We start from the raw sequence: 15,231 nt of genomic DNA on the forward strand, positions 1-15,231 counted from the left end.
ACACTGCTTAGAGAAGTAGTAAACAACACATCAGTGTGATATCCTGAAAGAGTGGGTTTTCAAGGTCTTACGTGAGAATTGATGTGAAAACCTTTTCTTTCTCTGTCGCACAATATCTGAAGTACATTATTCCTGAATGAGTTGATGTGAGGGTATACTATTATAATGTAAAGAATTGATTTTGCCTGTGTACACTGGTGTGTCTGGGGAAGCTTCAGAAGGACACAGCTTTCGGTCTATACTCTGAGACGTGTAAGTTGTCAAGCACTAGGGATTCGAGAGTGGCTGTGACTTAGAGCTGTTGCTGTTCTGTAGACCTCAAAGGAGACCCTGGACCAGAGCTGCTAAGGGATGTCAGGTGCCTCCACGGAGAGCAAGCATACCTTAGGTTCATGCCTTTGCGAGCAGCTTGCACTTAGATTGTTTCTTGTGAGCTTTATGGTAGGAAAATTGCATGAGATCGGTTCAGACAGCTACATGCTTGAACTGTGACCATAATGTAGGTTGAGCAGGAAAAAAATGTATTTCTGGTTAGCTCTTACGCTATATATAAGAGGATTCAGAAACCAATTACAAAGTGCTATTTTATAGAATGTTGTGATTCATTTGGTTTTCTGTAGTGAGGAGCTGCGACAGGCTGCATTCCCACCCGGCTCCCGGCTGCCTGGCTAGTTTATGCCACGAAATAACAACACACAAACTGTATTTATTTAAACACTGCCTGGACCATTAGTTTCAGCCTTAACCCATATTTAATAAGCTGTGTAACACCACGAGTGGTGTCTTACCGGGAAGGATTCAGCATGTCTGACCTGGTGGCTGGCTTCATGGCGACTGTCCCAGAGAGGAGAGGCATGGCGATTTACTAACTTACCTTCCCAGCATTCTGTTCTGTCTACTCCACCCACCTAAGGGCTGGCCAATCAAATGGGTCAAGGCAGTTTTTTTATTAACCAATGAAATCAACACAAACAGAAGACTCCCACATCAGTTTTCTAGGTTCCCAGTCCTATTTGTTTGTTTGTTGGAGACAAGGTCTCTGGTATGCCAAGTTGGTCTAGAACTCTTTCTGTAGCTGAGGATAACCTTCAGCTTCCAATCCTCCTGCCTCTACTTTCCAGGTGTTGGAGTTACAGGCATGTGCCACTGCACCCGGTCTGTACACCCTGAATTACAATCCCAGCCCTCCAGACCTTTAAAACACATTCATATAACAGAATAAATGGAAACTTGGGAGCATTTCATTTCTGCTACAGTTAAACACACCTGCTGACTCTAACTTCTCCATTTTACTTACTAAAATGTTTGGTCAAATTAATTTGAAGTAAGCCAGGCATGGTGACACACGCCTGTAATCCCAGCACTCAGGAGGCAGGGGCAGGTGGATCTCTGAGTTTGAGGCCAACCTGGTTTTTGTAGTGACATCCAGGACATCTGGCTTTTAGTCACTATCTTTGTTACTTTTTAAATTTTTAATTAACTTACGCAGGGTTTCTATGGCATTCCTGTAACGCTCATCTTTATTGAGCTGCATGTCAGTGTTCTGTTTTATAGAGTGAGCAGTCACTCTTTTGGAAGGAAGTAGCTGGGGAGATGCAAGTGTTTATTTCTGTGCTAGAACATGCCTTACACCTGCCACACACGCTGAACTCTGGAAATTTGTTCTGTGCCTTCTGAAGTTAAGCTTGGTAAAGGCCCATTACTAAGCCCCTAGCTTCTCTCCTGTGCATTCCTTCTGGGTTGTCTCGTTCTTCCGTGGTGTGAGATGTTGGGCTCGTTTGTTCCTTTATTCACACGCTTGGACTCTAAAGTTTCAGGAGCTGAGATTTGGTTTAGTTGTGTTTGTTCATTCGTTTGATTGTTTCAAAATAAACAAAAACTATTTCCCCCAAAAGGAAGGAGCTGTGAGGTCTGAATACTGCTGCTTAGAGGCCTAGAGCTGCATTCATCTCCTCGGCTCAACAAGTGGCTGTAACCCTTACCTTTTGAATGGATGGTAGTGACAGCTTTGAGTTATCTAGGCTGAAGAACTTTAACTCTTTAATGCTGTCATGAAAACTAGCCAGAATTTAATAATAAGGAATGTCACAAAAAAACCAGACGGTTTAAGTTGACAGGTAAGAGCAAAATGTCAATCAATTACTTCACATGTGGCTGAATTAATTTCAAAATTCAGGATTTTCTCTAGATGCACAAAAAACGGATCTTCATTATTTTGTGTATAGAAAAGGCTGTAAAGTTTATAAACATAGAAAAATATAAGAAATGTTTTTAAGTATATGTTTAATAATTCCAAATTTTGAATTTTCTTTCTTTTTTTCAGCTCTGATCGTCTGATAGAAGAAACAATAAGGTAGGGATGGTTTTTGTTTTACTTCATTGCTGTTTGTTTGCATACTGAATTAACAGATCAAGTCAATGCTGTTCACTAGAGTAAAGGTCAAGTCATGCTCCTTAAGAGATGAAAATTTCACTAGATGGTAATGCATTTCTGCTGTGGCCTTCCTTTATTAGGGACATTTAATCTTCTTAGTAACTGGTTCATGAGACAGACATTGACCAGTAGATACCATCTCCAGAACGAAAAGAAATCAAGGCTTTGCCTGTGGTCACATGACTAATAAGTAATACTGAAGACTCAGATCCCCAAATCAGAATCTCTTTATAACTCTAGAGCCACAGCATTTATACTAAACCAGAGTCTGAGACAGTGAGGTGGCTCAGAGGATACAGGTGCCTGCCACCAAATCTGATGACTGGACCTTGGGGTCTGTGTGGTGGAAGAAGAGAACCAGCTCCTTACAGTCATCCTCTGACCTCTGCATGCACAGGTGGCACAGAAACATTCACGTGTACACATGCATATATGCAGACACAGACACACACATATACACACAAGGTAAATTAATTTTTAATATGTAATTATGCTTAGTTTATAGTACTGGTAAGAAATCTGAAGTTCCAGTAAGCATATGAATGATTTATTTTTTTAAAACATTATATATTATATGAAGCTTATGTTTTGTCTCTAAGTATTTGACACTTGAAGTAATAGCCTTCATTTCACTCAGCTCAGCTCCAGATGATGGGATGATTTGGGAAAGTATGTCTAGATAGACTTTATGTGGTACTGGAAATCATGCATATTCAACAAGGTAATAATTTAATGTAATATCCATTCTCCAGGGAATACAAAGTGCTCTGTGGAAATTATTTTTTAATGTCTATCCGCTTGTGAGTCAGAGTGCACATGAGATAATGATAGTCCCCCCCTATAAAACAGAGGCCTGTGTATCTCTGACTGTCCTCCTTACTCAGCATGGGTTTGAATACTGTTACTTTCTGTAAGACCACAAAGCTAGTTAAAGTAGGAGTGCTTTTTTCAAGGCCCTTGTTGTAATTTCAGGTAGAAGTTCATCGTTTTCTGATGCTTCTGCTGCTTTCATGTCTTCCTGATACTTTCAAAGGATCCTCTGACCAAATGGCATAGGCCTCTACTCCCAGCAGTCAGGAAGCTAGGCCTCAGCTCCTAAATGATGGCCTTGATTCTAGGGTCTTCATGACACGGCCTGGCCTTCATCACGCTCCTCTGGAACTGGACATTTACCAGACCACCAGTGTGGAGTTTGTGTGCTTTAGAGACAACTTGCTCGGAGCCTTCCTTGGCCAGAGCCCCACAGCTAGCTTTCTGGGTCGTGGCAGCATCAGAAAAGATAGTCCAATTCTTCTGCCTCTTTTGACATATGGCCCGTTCACCTGTCAGTAACTCCCATTGCCCTTCCTAGCTTCAGTGACCATCTCCTGACCAGCTCTTTGGACAGCTACTCCCTGGTTTTCTAAACAGTCTATGCCAAACTGAGCGCATTCTATGCCTTTCTGATTTTGTTCTTTGAGGTCACTGGCTTTGTAGGGTGTTTCTAATATTTTTGTTGCCTCCCCCTACACACAATTCCAAAATGCTTCAGTAACTATCCTTTTAGGTGTCTCCTTACGCATTCCTTGTCTTCTCAGTCGCGAAGTTAGTGTTGGTTAGTTTGGCATCCCTCTAGCAGCTGCCTTCATTGGACCACCTGGCGGTTTGTTCTGTGAGGCTGCCCATGAAGGGCCGGCAGCTTAGCAGCAATGGGTGACCTGTCCCCTTCAAGAGCTGAGCATCTCACTAGTAGCCTCTAAGTCTCTCTGCAAATACAGGAGCCAAGGGGAATTGAGCCCATTACTTCCAGCCTCAGGACACTTGATATGATAGGATAAAAGGGTAAAACCTACTTTGAAAAGAAAAAAAGGATGACATAGATATGATTTTTTTTAAAAAAAAAAAAAAAGGTGTAGATTATTGAAATACCACTACAGACACATGGCTCACAGGTTCCTACTGTCAGATTCCCTGTCAGATTTCTTGTGGGTCTCTTACTTAAGTAGGTATATTTAGCCCCTCCAGCCAGCTGTCTTACTTATTAGAGCCTGCAAGGAGGGAACCAGGGCTTCAGATGGTCCTTCCCCAGCGTGAGTGCTTTTGTCCTAGTCTCACTCCGTGGAGATGGGTCAAAGCTAAGTCAGGAAATTGGATCCCCAATTTCTGTGACTGATATCTGGGGCAATAAGACTTGAAAATACATGATCATGGAAGTGATAGCAAAAAGAGTATTATCTCCGATTCTCAACAGGATCTCAGAGTGGTCTCATGAAGAGGCTGCATTCTATGAAAAAGCGACATTACCCCTTTCCCAGTTACATTTAGTGAGTCCCAGATCTGCCTCCTGATTCCCTAGAATTTTGAAACCTTGTTTGTTTATATGTTAAGAGCTGATTGAATGTGGATACATACCTGGACACTGTTTTTATGGTTATGATTCTTTTCTTCTTAGCAGTTTTTCCTGATTAAAATTGTTTTAATAGTTGGTCCTTTTTAAAGCCATTAGAAGCAGCTTTGTAATGTATGAATTGTCTCATAATATCTCATTTCATTAGTTACTTCAAAGAAAACACAAGATGACTCATAACAAAGACTTCGTTGGTTAATAGCGGGTTAAGTGAGAAAAAGACAGTGGGAAGTTTGCCGGGCAGTGATTTGCACCCATTTCCTGCCTGGTCATTCCAGGATTGGTTGCTCACTGTGCTTTTAGAGATGTGATGGATTAAGCAAGGTAATTAATTCTCCATTGCCAACTCAGTTGTTTCTTTTCCTCCCCTCTTGAAGCATTGCTATGGCTACAAAAGAAAATATGACTTCTCAGAGAGGAATGCTCAAGTCCATCCACAGCAAAATGAACACTTTGGCCAGTATCCTTTTTGAAATCTGTTGGTGGGGGTGAAAGTTCCTCCCCACTCCCATTATATAGGGATAGAGGTGCAGGTCACCAGCATTGGTAGCTGTAGAGCTCCTTAGCTAGCTACATCATGTGAGGGCTTCCTGCTTTGTGGTGAACTTAGCTTTAGCACCATTTCTAGGGAACAGCACTCCAGAGGGTTAATACTAAAGATTTAGATTTGTAAAATTATTCACAATATTTTTCTATCCTTAAAAGCTCTGGATCCAAGTTAGTACTCCCTGCTTGTGTTCTTAACCACCCCAACACTGTGTCTATGTTTTCTGATTTGCTTCAATGGAAGACAAGTCAGTCACAGGAGGGGAGGGGACGTTGTGCAGGTGTGTGTAACTGCGGTAGAGTACGGTGACTGCACAAGCCCAGGTTCACAGTAGTCTCTGCTTGTTAGTTTTTTGTTTTTGTTTTTGTTTTTGTTTTGTTTTGTTTTGTTTTGTATTTTTGAGACAGGGTTTCTCTGTAGTTTTTGGAGCCTGTCCTGGAACTAGCTCTTGTAGTCCAGGCTGGCCTCGAACTCACAGAGATCTGCCTGCCTCTGCCTCCCGAGTGCTGGGATTAAAGGCGTGTGCCACCACCACCCGGCATTAGTTTTTAAATGTTTAGCTTCCCAACTCAAAATAGGATTGCTTCAAAGAAGTGGGGGGTGTCCCAGGTGGATGTATAAAGGACCTAAGATTTTTCAAAAGTTAGGTATCATCTGGCCAACAGTAATTAAGGATACTTTTATCCTGATAATTTATTTTCCCCACCCCCCAAAAAAGGATATACCTGGCATTGCTTGGCATTTTCCAGTCCTTTATCAATTTTCTATTAGTCTAGTATAAAAACCACAATCCCAGACCACTCAAGTTCACTAGTGCTGCACAGTTTATACAGCACTGCTCTGTGACGTCGCGTTTTGTCAGTCCCATAAAAGGAAAAACAGGAACTTAATGACTTTGTAGACATCTTTTAAATTTCCATGCTTTTTCTTTCTTTGTGTGTATATATGCATGCATTCATTGCATATTTCTGTGGCACACATGTGTCCCCATCTTTTACCTAGTCTGAGACAGGATTTCTTGGATGAAGCTATATTCCTCCAGCTAGCTGACTCTTAAGTTTCTAGGGATTCTCTTGTCTCTACCTCCCATCTTCCCACATTTTATGTGAGTCCTGGGGATTCACACTCAGTTCCTCGTGCTTGTACAGCAAGCACTTTTGTCCCCTGAGTCATCTCCTCGGCCCCCAGTGCATTTTTCATGCATTTCCATGAAATCAGATCATACTGTAATGTTCCTTCCCTCAGGTGATGTTTCTCTCTGTCACCCAGTGTGAGTTTGCATCTCCAGGACTCATATAAAAGGTGAAGACATAGTGAGTCATTCCGGGGTGATGCAACACACTCATTTACTCATCCCATATATGGGGACCACTCTAGACCAAAGTACAGATGCCACCAAAGTGCAACTTGGTGAGCCAATGACTTCTATTGTTGTCACTTACAGGAATATGGATGCATGGTTACTTACGGGAGCAGAAGTGACTCAGACAGCTGCATTTCCAAGGCCCACCCCAGCAGGGGTGACAGCTCACAAAAGCTGGGAAACTTAGAGCGCACTGCACAGCCTGCAGGCAGCTCTGCAGGTTGGAGAGTGTCCTTTCCAAGTGGCTTTCGTCTAGACCTCGTATAGGTAGCTAATCTGTTTTAAGAGTTGTTTAAGGTTAACTGCTTACTCTGGCAGGGAGGGGTCTAGTGAATCTGGTCAGTTTCAGGGACTTCCTAAAGCTGTTTTGAGTTGTCTACCTTCTGGTTTAAGGAGCTTCCCTATATGATGGAATGTTTCAATCTCACAGGAAACTGTTACACAACACCCAGGTTAGTAAGAACGCCTAGACTCTGGTACTCCAACCTCAGCCCCAGAAGAACCCAGAACACTGTATTTATTATATGTTAGTCAGCAGCAAGAGCAGAGACAGCTTAGTAAATGTCAAAGGGTTTGTATTTTGTATGACCACTGAAAAATAGAAACCAGGTGTGTGGTAGCACAACTTCTTTTTAAGCCCAGTATTTGGGAAGAAGAGGCAGACAGATCTTTTAAGTTTAAGGCCAGCCAATGCTACACAGTAAAACCCTCTCTCAAAACCTAAAATAAAAAATTGAAGTGGCAGCTGGATAGTTGGGTTATTTTACATATTAGTTGAAACTGAGTTGTCCATTCAAGCTTGTTACCTCTGTTTTGTGCCTTCTCTCTGAATGTATGTGTCCTCTAAGCCCCAAGTCCTAAAGGAGCAGTATCCAAGCCAAGCATATTGCCTGCTACAGATAAAGCACTCATCATTCCAATAGAGTGTGTGCTCAGAGCCTCAGAAGATGGCTCAGTGGTAAAGGGCCTGCCACACAAATATGAGGACCTGGGTTTTGATTGTATCAGTGTAACCATCAGCAGGAGGCTGTCATTTCCCAGTGTCTCCTCTCCTATCACAGATCTCTTTTCTCTGAGTTAGCCTGCCTCTCCCCTTATGACAGATGGCTACAACACAGCTTGAAGGCCATAGGAAAAGAACAAACTTGCTAACAGCTGTCACCATATGCCCTAACCTAAACCAGTGCCCTTTCAGAGCTAAGCTACTGCCAAGGGAAGGACTGTTTACCACCTGAGTATAGATGCTTCTCCCTGCAGAGCTTGAGAGGAGCATGCAGTGGTCATGCATGCCTTTAATCCCACCACCTAAGAGACAGGTGGATATTTGAGTTCAAAGCCAGCCTGGTCTACAAAGCAAGTTCCAGGCAGCCATAGGAAACCCCAAGAAACCCCATCTCAAAAAACCAAGAAAAGAAAAGAAACAAGAGAGGAATAGTTCCCAAAGATAAACTAAAAAAAAAAAAAACAATGTATTCACCACAGTCAAGGTTTTCTGATGCCACAGTTTTATGTTATTTTTTATCTCTGTGTGTGTGTGCGGTGCGCGCGCACACTCATGCAGAGGCCAGACGGTTTAACTGGAGTTACAGGTGGTTGTGGGTTGTGGAAGCAGAACTTAAGTCTTCTGGGAGAGCAGCAAGCGCTCCTCACCTCTGACCATCCCTCCAGGCCCTGATGATTTCTTTATCCCTGCACTGAACATAAAACAATGAAGACTTTTCTCTGGGAAGTTTTCACTCTGTAAAAGGTTTTGTCACTTTGATACGTATGTCCTGTTCCTGACTTTTAAAACTGTTTCTCGGCCGGGCGGTGGTGGCGCACGCCTTTAATCCCAGCACTCGGGAGGCAGAGGCAGGTGGATCTCTGTGAGTTCGAGACCAGCCTGGTCTACAAGAGCTAGTTCCAGGACAGGCTCCAAAGCCACAGAGAAACCCTGTCTCGAAAAACAAAAAAAAAAAAAAAAAAAAAAAAAGCCACTGTTTCTCTGTCGGTTGTCCCTTTTGTCCTACTCAGAAATATACTGATGCCAGGAGTATGTGCTCAAGACAGTGAAGAAATTCTAGTTATGCTCATACGATGTGTAGAGTCTGCACATACACAAGTAATGTGTCCCTGTGAGAGTCCTAGAGGGACGTACACTGCACTTCTCGTGAGAGCGTGGTCATTGGTCTTTCTGAACTTGATGTATTGTCTCTACCAACATGGAACAGTGCAGCTGCCCTGGTATACACAAGCAGGGAGTAGGTTGATGACTTGAAGTACTAACTAAAATATGGTTGGGACGGTTACCAAAGCCCAAAAATTTCTCTCTCTCCAATCCCCAAATAGAGCAGCAAGAGCATTTAGCCCATTTTCCTGCTACAGCGTGCTAATCACTGCAAAGCAAATCTAAAATTTTCAATAATTCTCCAGTGCCCAACTACCTGAGTCCAAGAAGGATTCCTTCCTGGGGCAGAGAGGGGTCGGGGTTTTTTCAGAACTCCTGTCTCTGAGGGGAGGGCACAGGACAGAAAGGGGAACTGCAGAGTCAGCCCAGAAGCCCTGGTGGACTCTGGCAGCTGTCCATAGTCTCTCCACTGGTTCTTTCCGTTGTTCTTGGTGTGCACTTTGTAGACTAGGTGGATTGAGTTTGCCCCCATCTGGGAATGTGGGTTCCTTTCTCTTCCCCATGCTTTCTTGTCATTTGCTGTTTGTAACTCCACTGATGGCTGTTTGTGAGTCCTGTGCCTTTTCATTAGGGACCCCTCTCAAGTATGACCTTAACAAAGTTTCAAAGACCGTTTTCCTGCTGTGAACAACCTGATACAAAGGATCAACCTTAGGAAGCGACGTGACTCACTCATCCTTGGAGGGGTCATCGGCATCTGTACCATTCTGTTGCTGCTGTATGCATTCCACTGAAAGGATGGCCCAGGACTCTGCCCACCACCTTCATGCCCTGATCTGGAGTGGGGAAATGAGGAAGGAGAAAGACTGCCCTGGCCATGAGCCTGCCAGCCAGACAAACTCTAAAACTGCATCCATGACTCGGACCTGGTCGGACTGAGCTGAAGCCAGTTTTTCTGTGCTATCTTTTCTAATGCACATTACTGTTTTTAATTTTAAAAACAACAAAGGTTTTCAGTTGCTTGTGTTTCCCTGGAGGTAAGCAGGCAGAAGCCGAGAATGGGCTTCAGTGACTGGGGAGCCTGATGGCCAGCAGGCCTCATCGCTGGCCTCCTCACAGTGCCAGGCTCTCCACATCCAAAGATGGCTTTGCCTTCAGCCATGAGACTGGATGTGAATAAGAATAATTCTTATCCTTTTATTTACCAGTTGTGATGAGAAAGCAGCTGTCCTCTGCTGATACTCTGTGATCTAGATTCTACTCTGTGACCCTCACTCTTGGCAGTCAATTCTGTAGGATGCTGATAGTCCAGCATCGTCGTGTTTGACTTGTCCGAAATGGAGAGCGCGGTAGAAAGGGTCTGTCTTTCCTGTTTCAGTCGTGAGCACCGAGTCAGCCATAGCTGGAAACACATCAAGAGTGCAGGCCTGGCACTGAGGAGCTGGTTATTGCTTATTAATTCTTCCATTGGGTTAATATTTGCTTCTATACGATAAAATCACATTTCCACTCTGACAAACAGCCAGTGTCTGTCATTACCCCTAGTGGCCCCTTGTCATGTGAAGATCAATACTAGGAACCAGGGGAGGGAACTGTGGCTCTCAGTGAGATCTGCTCATGAGCCACACGTGGAAATTCATCAAGGGCTGGCTGTCCGTGTCATTCCATCTGACCGCGTTCTACAGCCTGGAGCAAACCTGATTCCCAGGCACACCTCCTTGTGAGGATCTATTCACTCCTCATCTCTCAGGCGCCCTGCATCCCCAGGCCGTGGTCTCGTTGTTGAAGGTGCCCGTGACGCCTGTCTGCACCTCTTTATTGCTATGGACAGTGACAGAGATGTAAATGCTTTTTAAGGTTAGCCGTTTCTCAGCATCTGAAATTGGTAACTTGTCTTACTAAACTAGCAGATATTTTAAAGGCCTCCAACATCTGTGTCCACAGAGAGAGAAGGCTGCGAGCCCCCACTAGAATATCCTCTGGCACCACAGGCAATGAGAAGGAAGATGTCAGGGTGTGGGAGAGGCGCCTCTGGCAGACTTGACTACTTGGTGCTCATGGATGTCTGGCATCTGATTTGGGACTGACTGAGAGGAGAGGTTTGTCATTCTGGTGTCGAAGTATTAGTACATTCTGGGTATGAAAGGCATTTGATATATTTTTCTTAATTATGGGGTTTATTTTTCTAAATATGGGTTAATCAGCTTGTTAACTAGGCATGCCCTTAAAAGGAAATTAAATTTCCCACTGTGGGCCTTAAAGAATCAGGGAAGTTTGTTTGCTAAATTCTCTTTGGGAGAACAGAACTTCTCTTCCCTGACACTTTATTATCTTTGATTTTTTTCAAAGGGCCTCAGTTGGTGGTTGTGCCTCAGCTAGACTTTATGGGACTTTGGTTGTTATATAGTGGGCATAATTAAAACTTGAAGTATCCTAAATAAAGTTATTTATTTAAATATACCGCCAGTCTTTTCTACTGGTTTGATTACTTGGTTCATCCACTAAAACTGCTGAAGGAGAGTAAGCTAGAGCGAGGCCTGGTGCCAGGTGGGCACAGCACAGCACGCAGGTGAGCACAGCACAGCGCGCAGGTGACAGTGGCCGCTGCAGGATGCTGTGTGCAGGTGAGAGGATGAATTATGTGTCTGTTTCTTCTGACGCTGCCAGGAACACTCACTGTCGATGCTGGAGTCTGTGGTCGCTGGGGTCTGGAGTCTGACTGGCCTCCAGGTGTGGTGTCCCTGAGGGGGAGGCTGCTCCTTCCCTTCTGGTCCCGCTCTTTACAGGACTCTGTGGTTGCCGAATGGAACTTCAGTTTTATGACGTTGAAAAAATTTTTAAGTCGTCTTTGTTTCCCCCTGTGGGATATCCTTACATACCCAGTTTTCAGGCTCAGGAGCCGGCAGTTAAGTTCTGGTCAGAGCCTGAGGTTAGAGGGTTTTGTTTTGTAATCCCAATGAAATGTTGCTTCTTAGGAAAGATTTGTTCTTTTTTTTTTTTACATAATACTTTAAAAAAAATATTTTTAGTAACCATTCAAAACTTCCCACTTCACTAAAAGATATGAAAAATGGAAACAAACAGCAGAAAATTTCAAGTGTGTGTTTGGAGAGTAACTCACTGTTTAGCCCTCCCTGGCCTTGAACTCCTGCCTTGGCCTCCTGAGACCCTTGGACTATTGCTATCTGATGCATACCACCACACCTGGCCAACAGTACTTTTCCATAGTTTTGTCTTGCTGTGTACAGCGACTTAGTAAAGATGCTCGGTCAGTTGTTACTGAGATCCACAGTGTGGTGGCTGGCCTGCAGTCCCTGGACTTGAGTGATGCCGAAGGAGTCTCTGCCACCTGCATTAGTCACCTTTGATTTTCCCTTCCCCGTGCTACCAAATATATTTTTATTAAGAATGTCTTTTTTTCCTTTCTTCTGGTACTCAGATCAAATATGGGAGTCTTAGAAGTTAAGAATGGAGACAGGTAAGGAAAGAGCTGCCACAAGGATGCTTTTGTACCTAGAATCAGATACTTACCTGGGCACTTCCATGTTGGGTGTGGCCTGTGAGTGGAAATGCTCCCTAGTCCCCTGATGCAGTGACCTGGGACTGTGGAGTTGAGGGACCTTGATCTTCACCCCCACCGTTACTACCCTGTGTCATTGCTGATGTTTGGAACCCAAGGGAGTGGCTTTTAAGAATGGGTCTAACCATTCTATCTTTTGTCATTAACTAGGTAAGAATTTTGGAAATTCACTGAGTTTTCGAACTTGTAATATTAAGTTGTTGGGATAAACGGCTGTGCCCAAGCATTTGTGGCAAAAGTGGCAGAGCAAGCACACCTACTCACATGACTGAGTGTTCTCTGTTCTCCATTTACAGTAGGGTCTCCAAAAGGGTGCAGAACTTCCCACTGTGGTCCCAAACTTGGCTGTTCATTCCTATGTGTGCCTGCACGCCCCCTTCTTGGGGAATCAGGGACAAGAACAGGGTCTAAGCATGGTGTCAGGTCAGAAGTGGAGAAGCCAAGCCATGGCTTTAAGGGTCTTTGTCTGTCTATCCTCTTTTTTTCTTTTGGTATCTGATCTAAAATCGTAGTACCAGAATATTTGTGTCACACCCTAGTTGCTATTAGAGTGGGAGCAGAATCAGTTCTGATCACACTTTATTCTCATGGAATACAAGTCCTCATGGAAGATGCCAATACCAATTTTTTTTAATCTATTTTTTCCAAATGCACTTTCTAATGTTTTGCTTTTAAAATGGCTTCTTGGAACCAATATTATTGTATTTGTACTTAATTTTTGTTCTCATCTAAATGTGCATTTTCTGACTGTATAGAAGAAACTTTGTTATATAATTTAATAAATTAAATATCTAAATATTATGCCTGTGGTTATCTGTGCTGGCAAGACAACTGTGTGCCCCATTGGACTGGGTCGACCACTGCTACAGAGGACTTGTCAGGATGTCCCAAGCCTTCGGATGAACAGTCGGGTGGTGGTTTGAGCTCAAAGATGAAGGAAAGGAGCTGGCAAGATGGCTCGGCAATCAAGAACACTGACTGCTCTTCCAGAGGACCCAGGTTCAATTCCCAGAATGTATGTGGTACAGACATACATGGTAAAGCACCCGTACACATAAATTTTTTGATGACTATCTTTATCATAAAATGTCAGGGGTTATGACAAAAGTCTAAAAATGTGTATTTGTCAGAAATGTATGTCCTCACCTTTTTTTTGTTTGTTTTTTTTTTGTTGTTGTTGTTTTTCGAGACAGGGTTTCCCTGTAGTTTCTAGAGCCTGTCCTGGATCTAGCTCTTATAGACCAGGCTGGTCTCGAACTCAGAGATCCGCTTGCCTCTGCCTCCCGAGTGCTGGGATTAAAGGCGTGCGCCACCACCACCCAGCTTGTCCTCACCTTCTTAAATGACTATTTAACCTTGATTCTCCAGAAAATGGAAGCACATTTCCTGCCCAAGAACCAGATGGTCTTAGTTTTCTGTCTCTTTTTAAGATGATACTGTCAGGGCTGCCTGTAGCTCAACAGGAGAGCACTCACTGAGCATGGAGGAAGCCCTGGCCTTTAGTCTCAGTACCACAGAAATTAACAAACACTCTAATGTGTGCAGCCCTTGTAGATAAAGTTCAGCCTTGTAAAGTGTACTGACAGGTTTTCATGTACCCATTATGTAACCGCAAGACGAACCAGAGCATTGCCTGGCTGCAGAGAGAAGCCCTGCCCACACAGCAGCTTTTGTTTGCTTCTTTTGGTTTTGTTTTTTGAGACAGGGTTTCTCTGTAGCTTTGGAGCCTGTCCTGGAACTAGCTCTGTAGACCAGGCTGGCCTTGAACTCACAGTGATCCTCTGTGAGCCTGCCTCTGCCTCTGCTGGGATTAAAGGCGTGCGCCACCACCGCCTGTCCACTCTGCACCTTTTATCTGAGTACATCGTTCTCCCTTTCTCAGCACTGCAACCTTCCCCTCCTCACCAACATGGCTTCTAAAGTGCCACCTCTGCTCTTCCGTGGGCATCCTAACCTTACAACCCGCTGTGTGCTGCCGTGTGGTTGTGTGTGGGTGTGCACGCGCATGCACGTGTCTCACGCACAACCAGCACCTCCGTGTACGTAGCCTTTCCATCTTATAGATAGGAAGCAACTGGAGCTTTGCTGAGTCACCGAGTGAGTGGGGAAGGGATCTGAGTGTTGAGGGCTTGTTTTTCCTGGGCTGGGGATGTCAAACCTTAACACTAGTTTTACAAAATCTTTTTAACTCTAGTTGTATGGTGAAGAAATAAGGGAAATAAAAATCATTGATTTTGCTTAAAAGTAATCATTTAGAGTTTTATAACTTTATTATTTCAAAGGCATGTCATTGTCCAAGTGCTTGCTGAGGAGTCCCGTCTGTAAGTACATTCGCGCATGATTACTGATGGGCTGCAGTGGAGTCAAAGAAAGTGCTTAGGTCACTGGTTTAGATGGCAGCTTCTCCTCTCGCTGGCCCCCTCTCTAGCCCTTGGTTCTTCCTGGTCAGCACCAAGGCCGTGGATGAGAAGGCGGGGATACCATTCTGAAGGTGAACCTCTGTAGGCTGCTATTGCTACTTGCCCAGCCCTTTCCTCACAAAAGGCCCTGAGCTCAGCCCAGGGTGCCCTGGTCTCATAGCAAGAGAGGGCCAGAAGTAGCAAGTCTGTTGCTGGAAGCTCACTGAGGATGTCTGCCATCAGGACATTTTCCTTAGCTTAAAAGCTGGGAGAAAAACAAGTCTCCTGAGAATGGATTGAGTGGCTGAGATGTGGCCAACAGGATTCTTCACCTTGGCTACAGTTCCCCAGCTCTGCAATGCCGCTCAGTGGGCAAAGCTCTCTTCTATGCTAACTCTCACTCGAATCCAAGAAG

At 44.1% G+C, this 15,231-nt stretch overlaps 1 protein-coding gene across 3 annotated transcripts in view; it reads left to right on the forward strand.

Annotated features, from left to right (window-relative positions):
- Positions 1-13,218, forward strand: part of Gosr1 (golgi SNAP receptor complex member 1) — a 34,831-nt gene extending 21,613 nt beyond the window's left edge. For all 3 annotated transcript variants that reach the window (XM_038327032.1, XM_038327033.1, XM_038327034.1), the window contains exons 7-9: positions 2,324-2,353; positions 5,198-5,280; positions 9,507-13,218. In XM_038327032.1, coding sequence (XP_038182960.1) covers positions 2,324-2,353; positions 5,198-5,280; positions 9,507-9,631 — 238 coding nt within the window. In that variant the 3' untranslated portion in view covers positions 9,632-13,218. The remainder of the gene's footprint in view (positions 1-2,323; positions 2,354-5,197; positions 5,281-9,506) is intronic.
- Positions 13,219-15,231: the final 2,013 nt, after the last annotated feature.

The sequence above is a fragment of the Arvicola amphibius genome, chromosome 4, assembly GCF_903992535.2.
Source record: "Arvicola amphibius chromosome 4, mArvAmp1.2, whole genome shotgun sequence".
In the NCBI taxonomy this organism is placed as follows: domain Eukaryota; kingdom Metazoa; phylum Chordata; class Mammalia; order Rodentia; family Cricetidae; genus Arvicola; species Arvicola amphibius.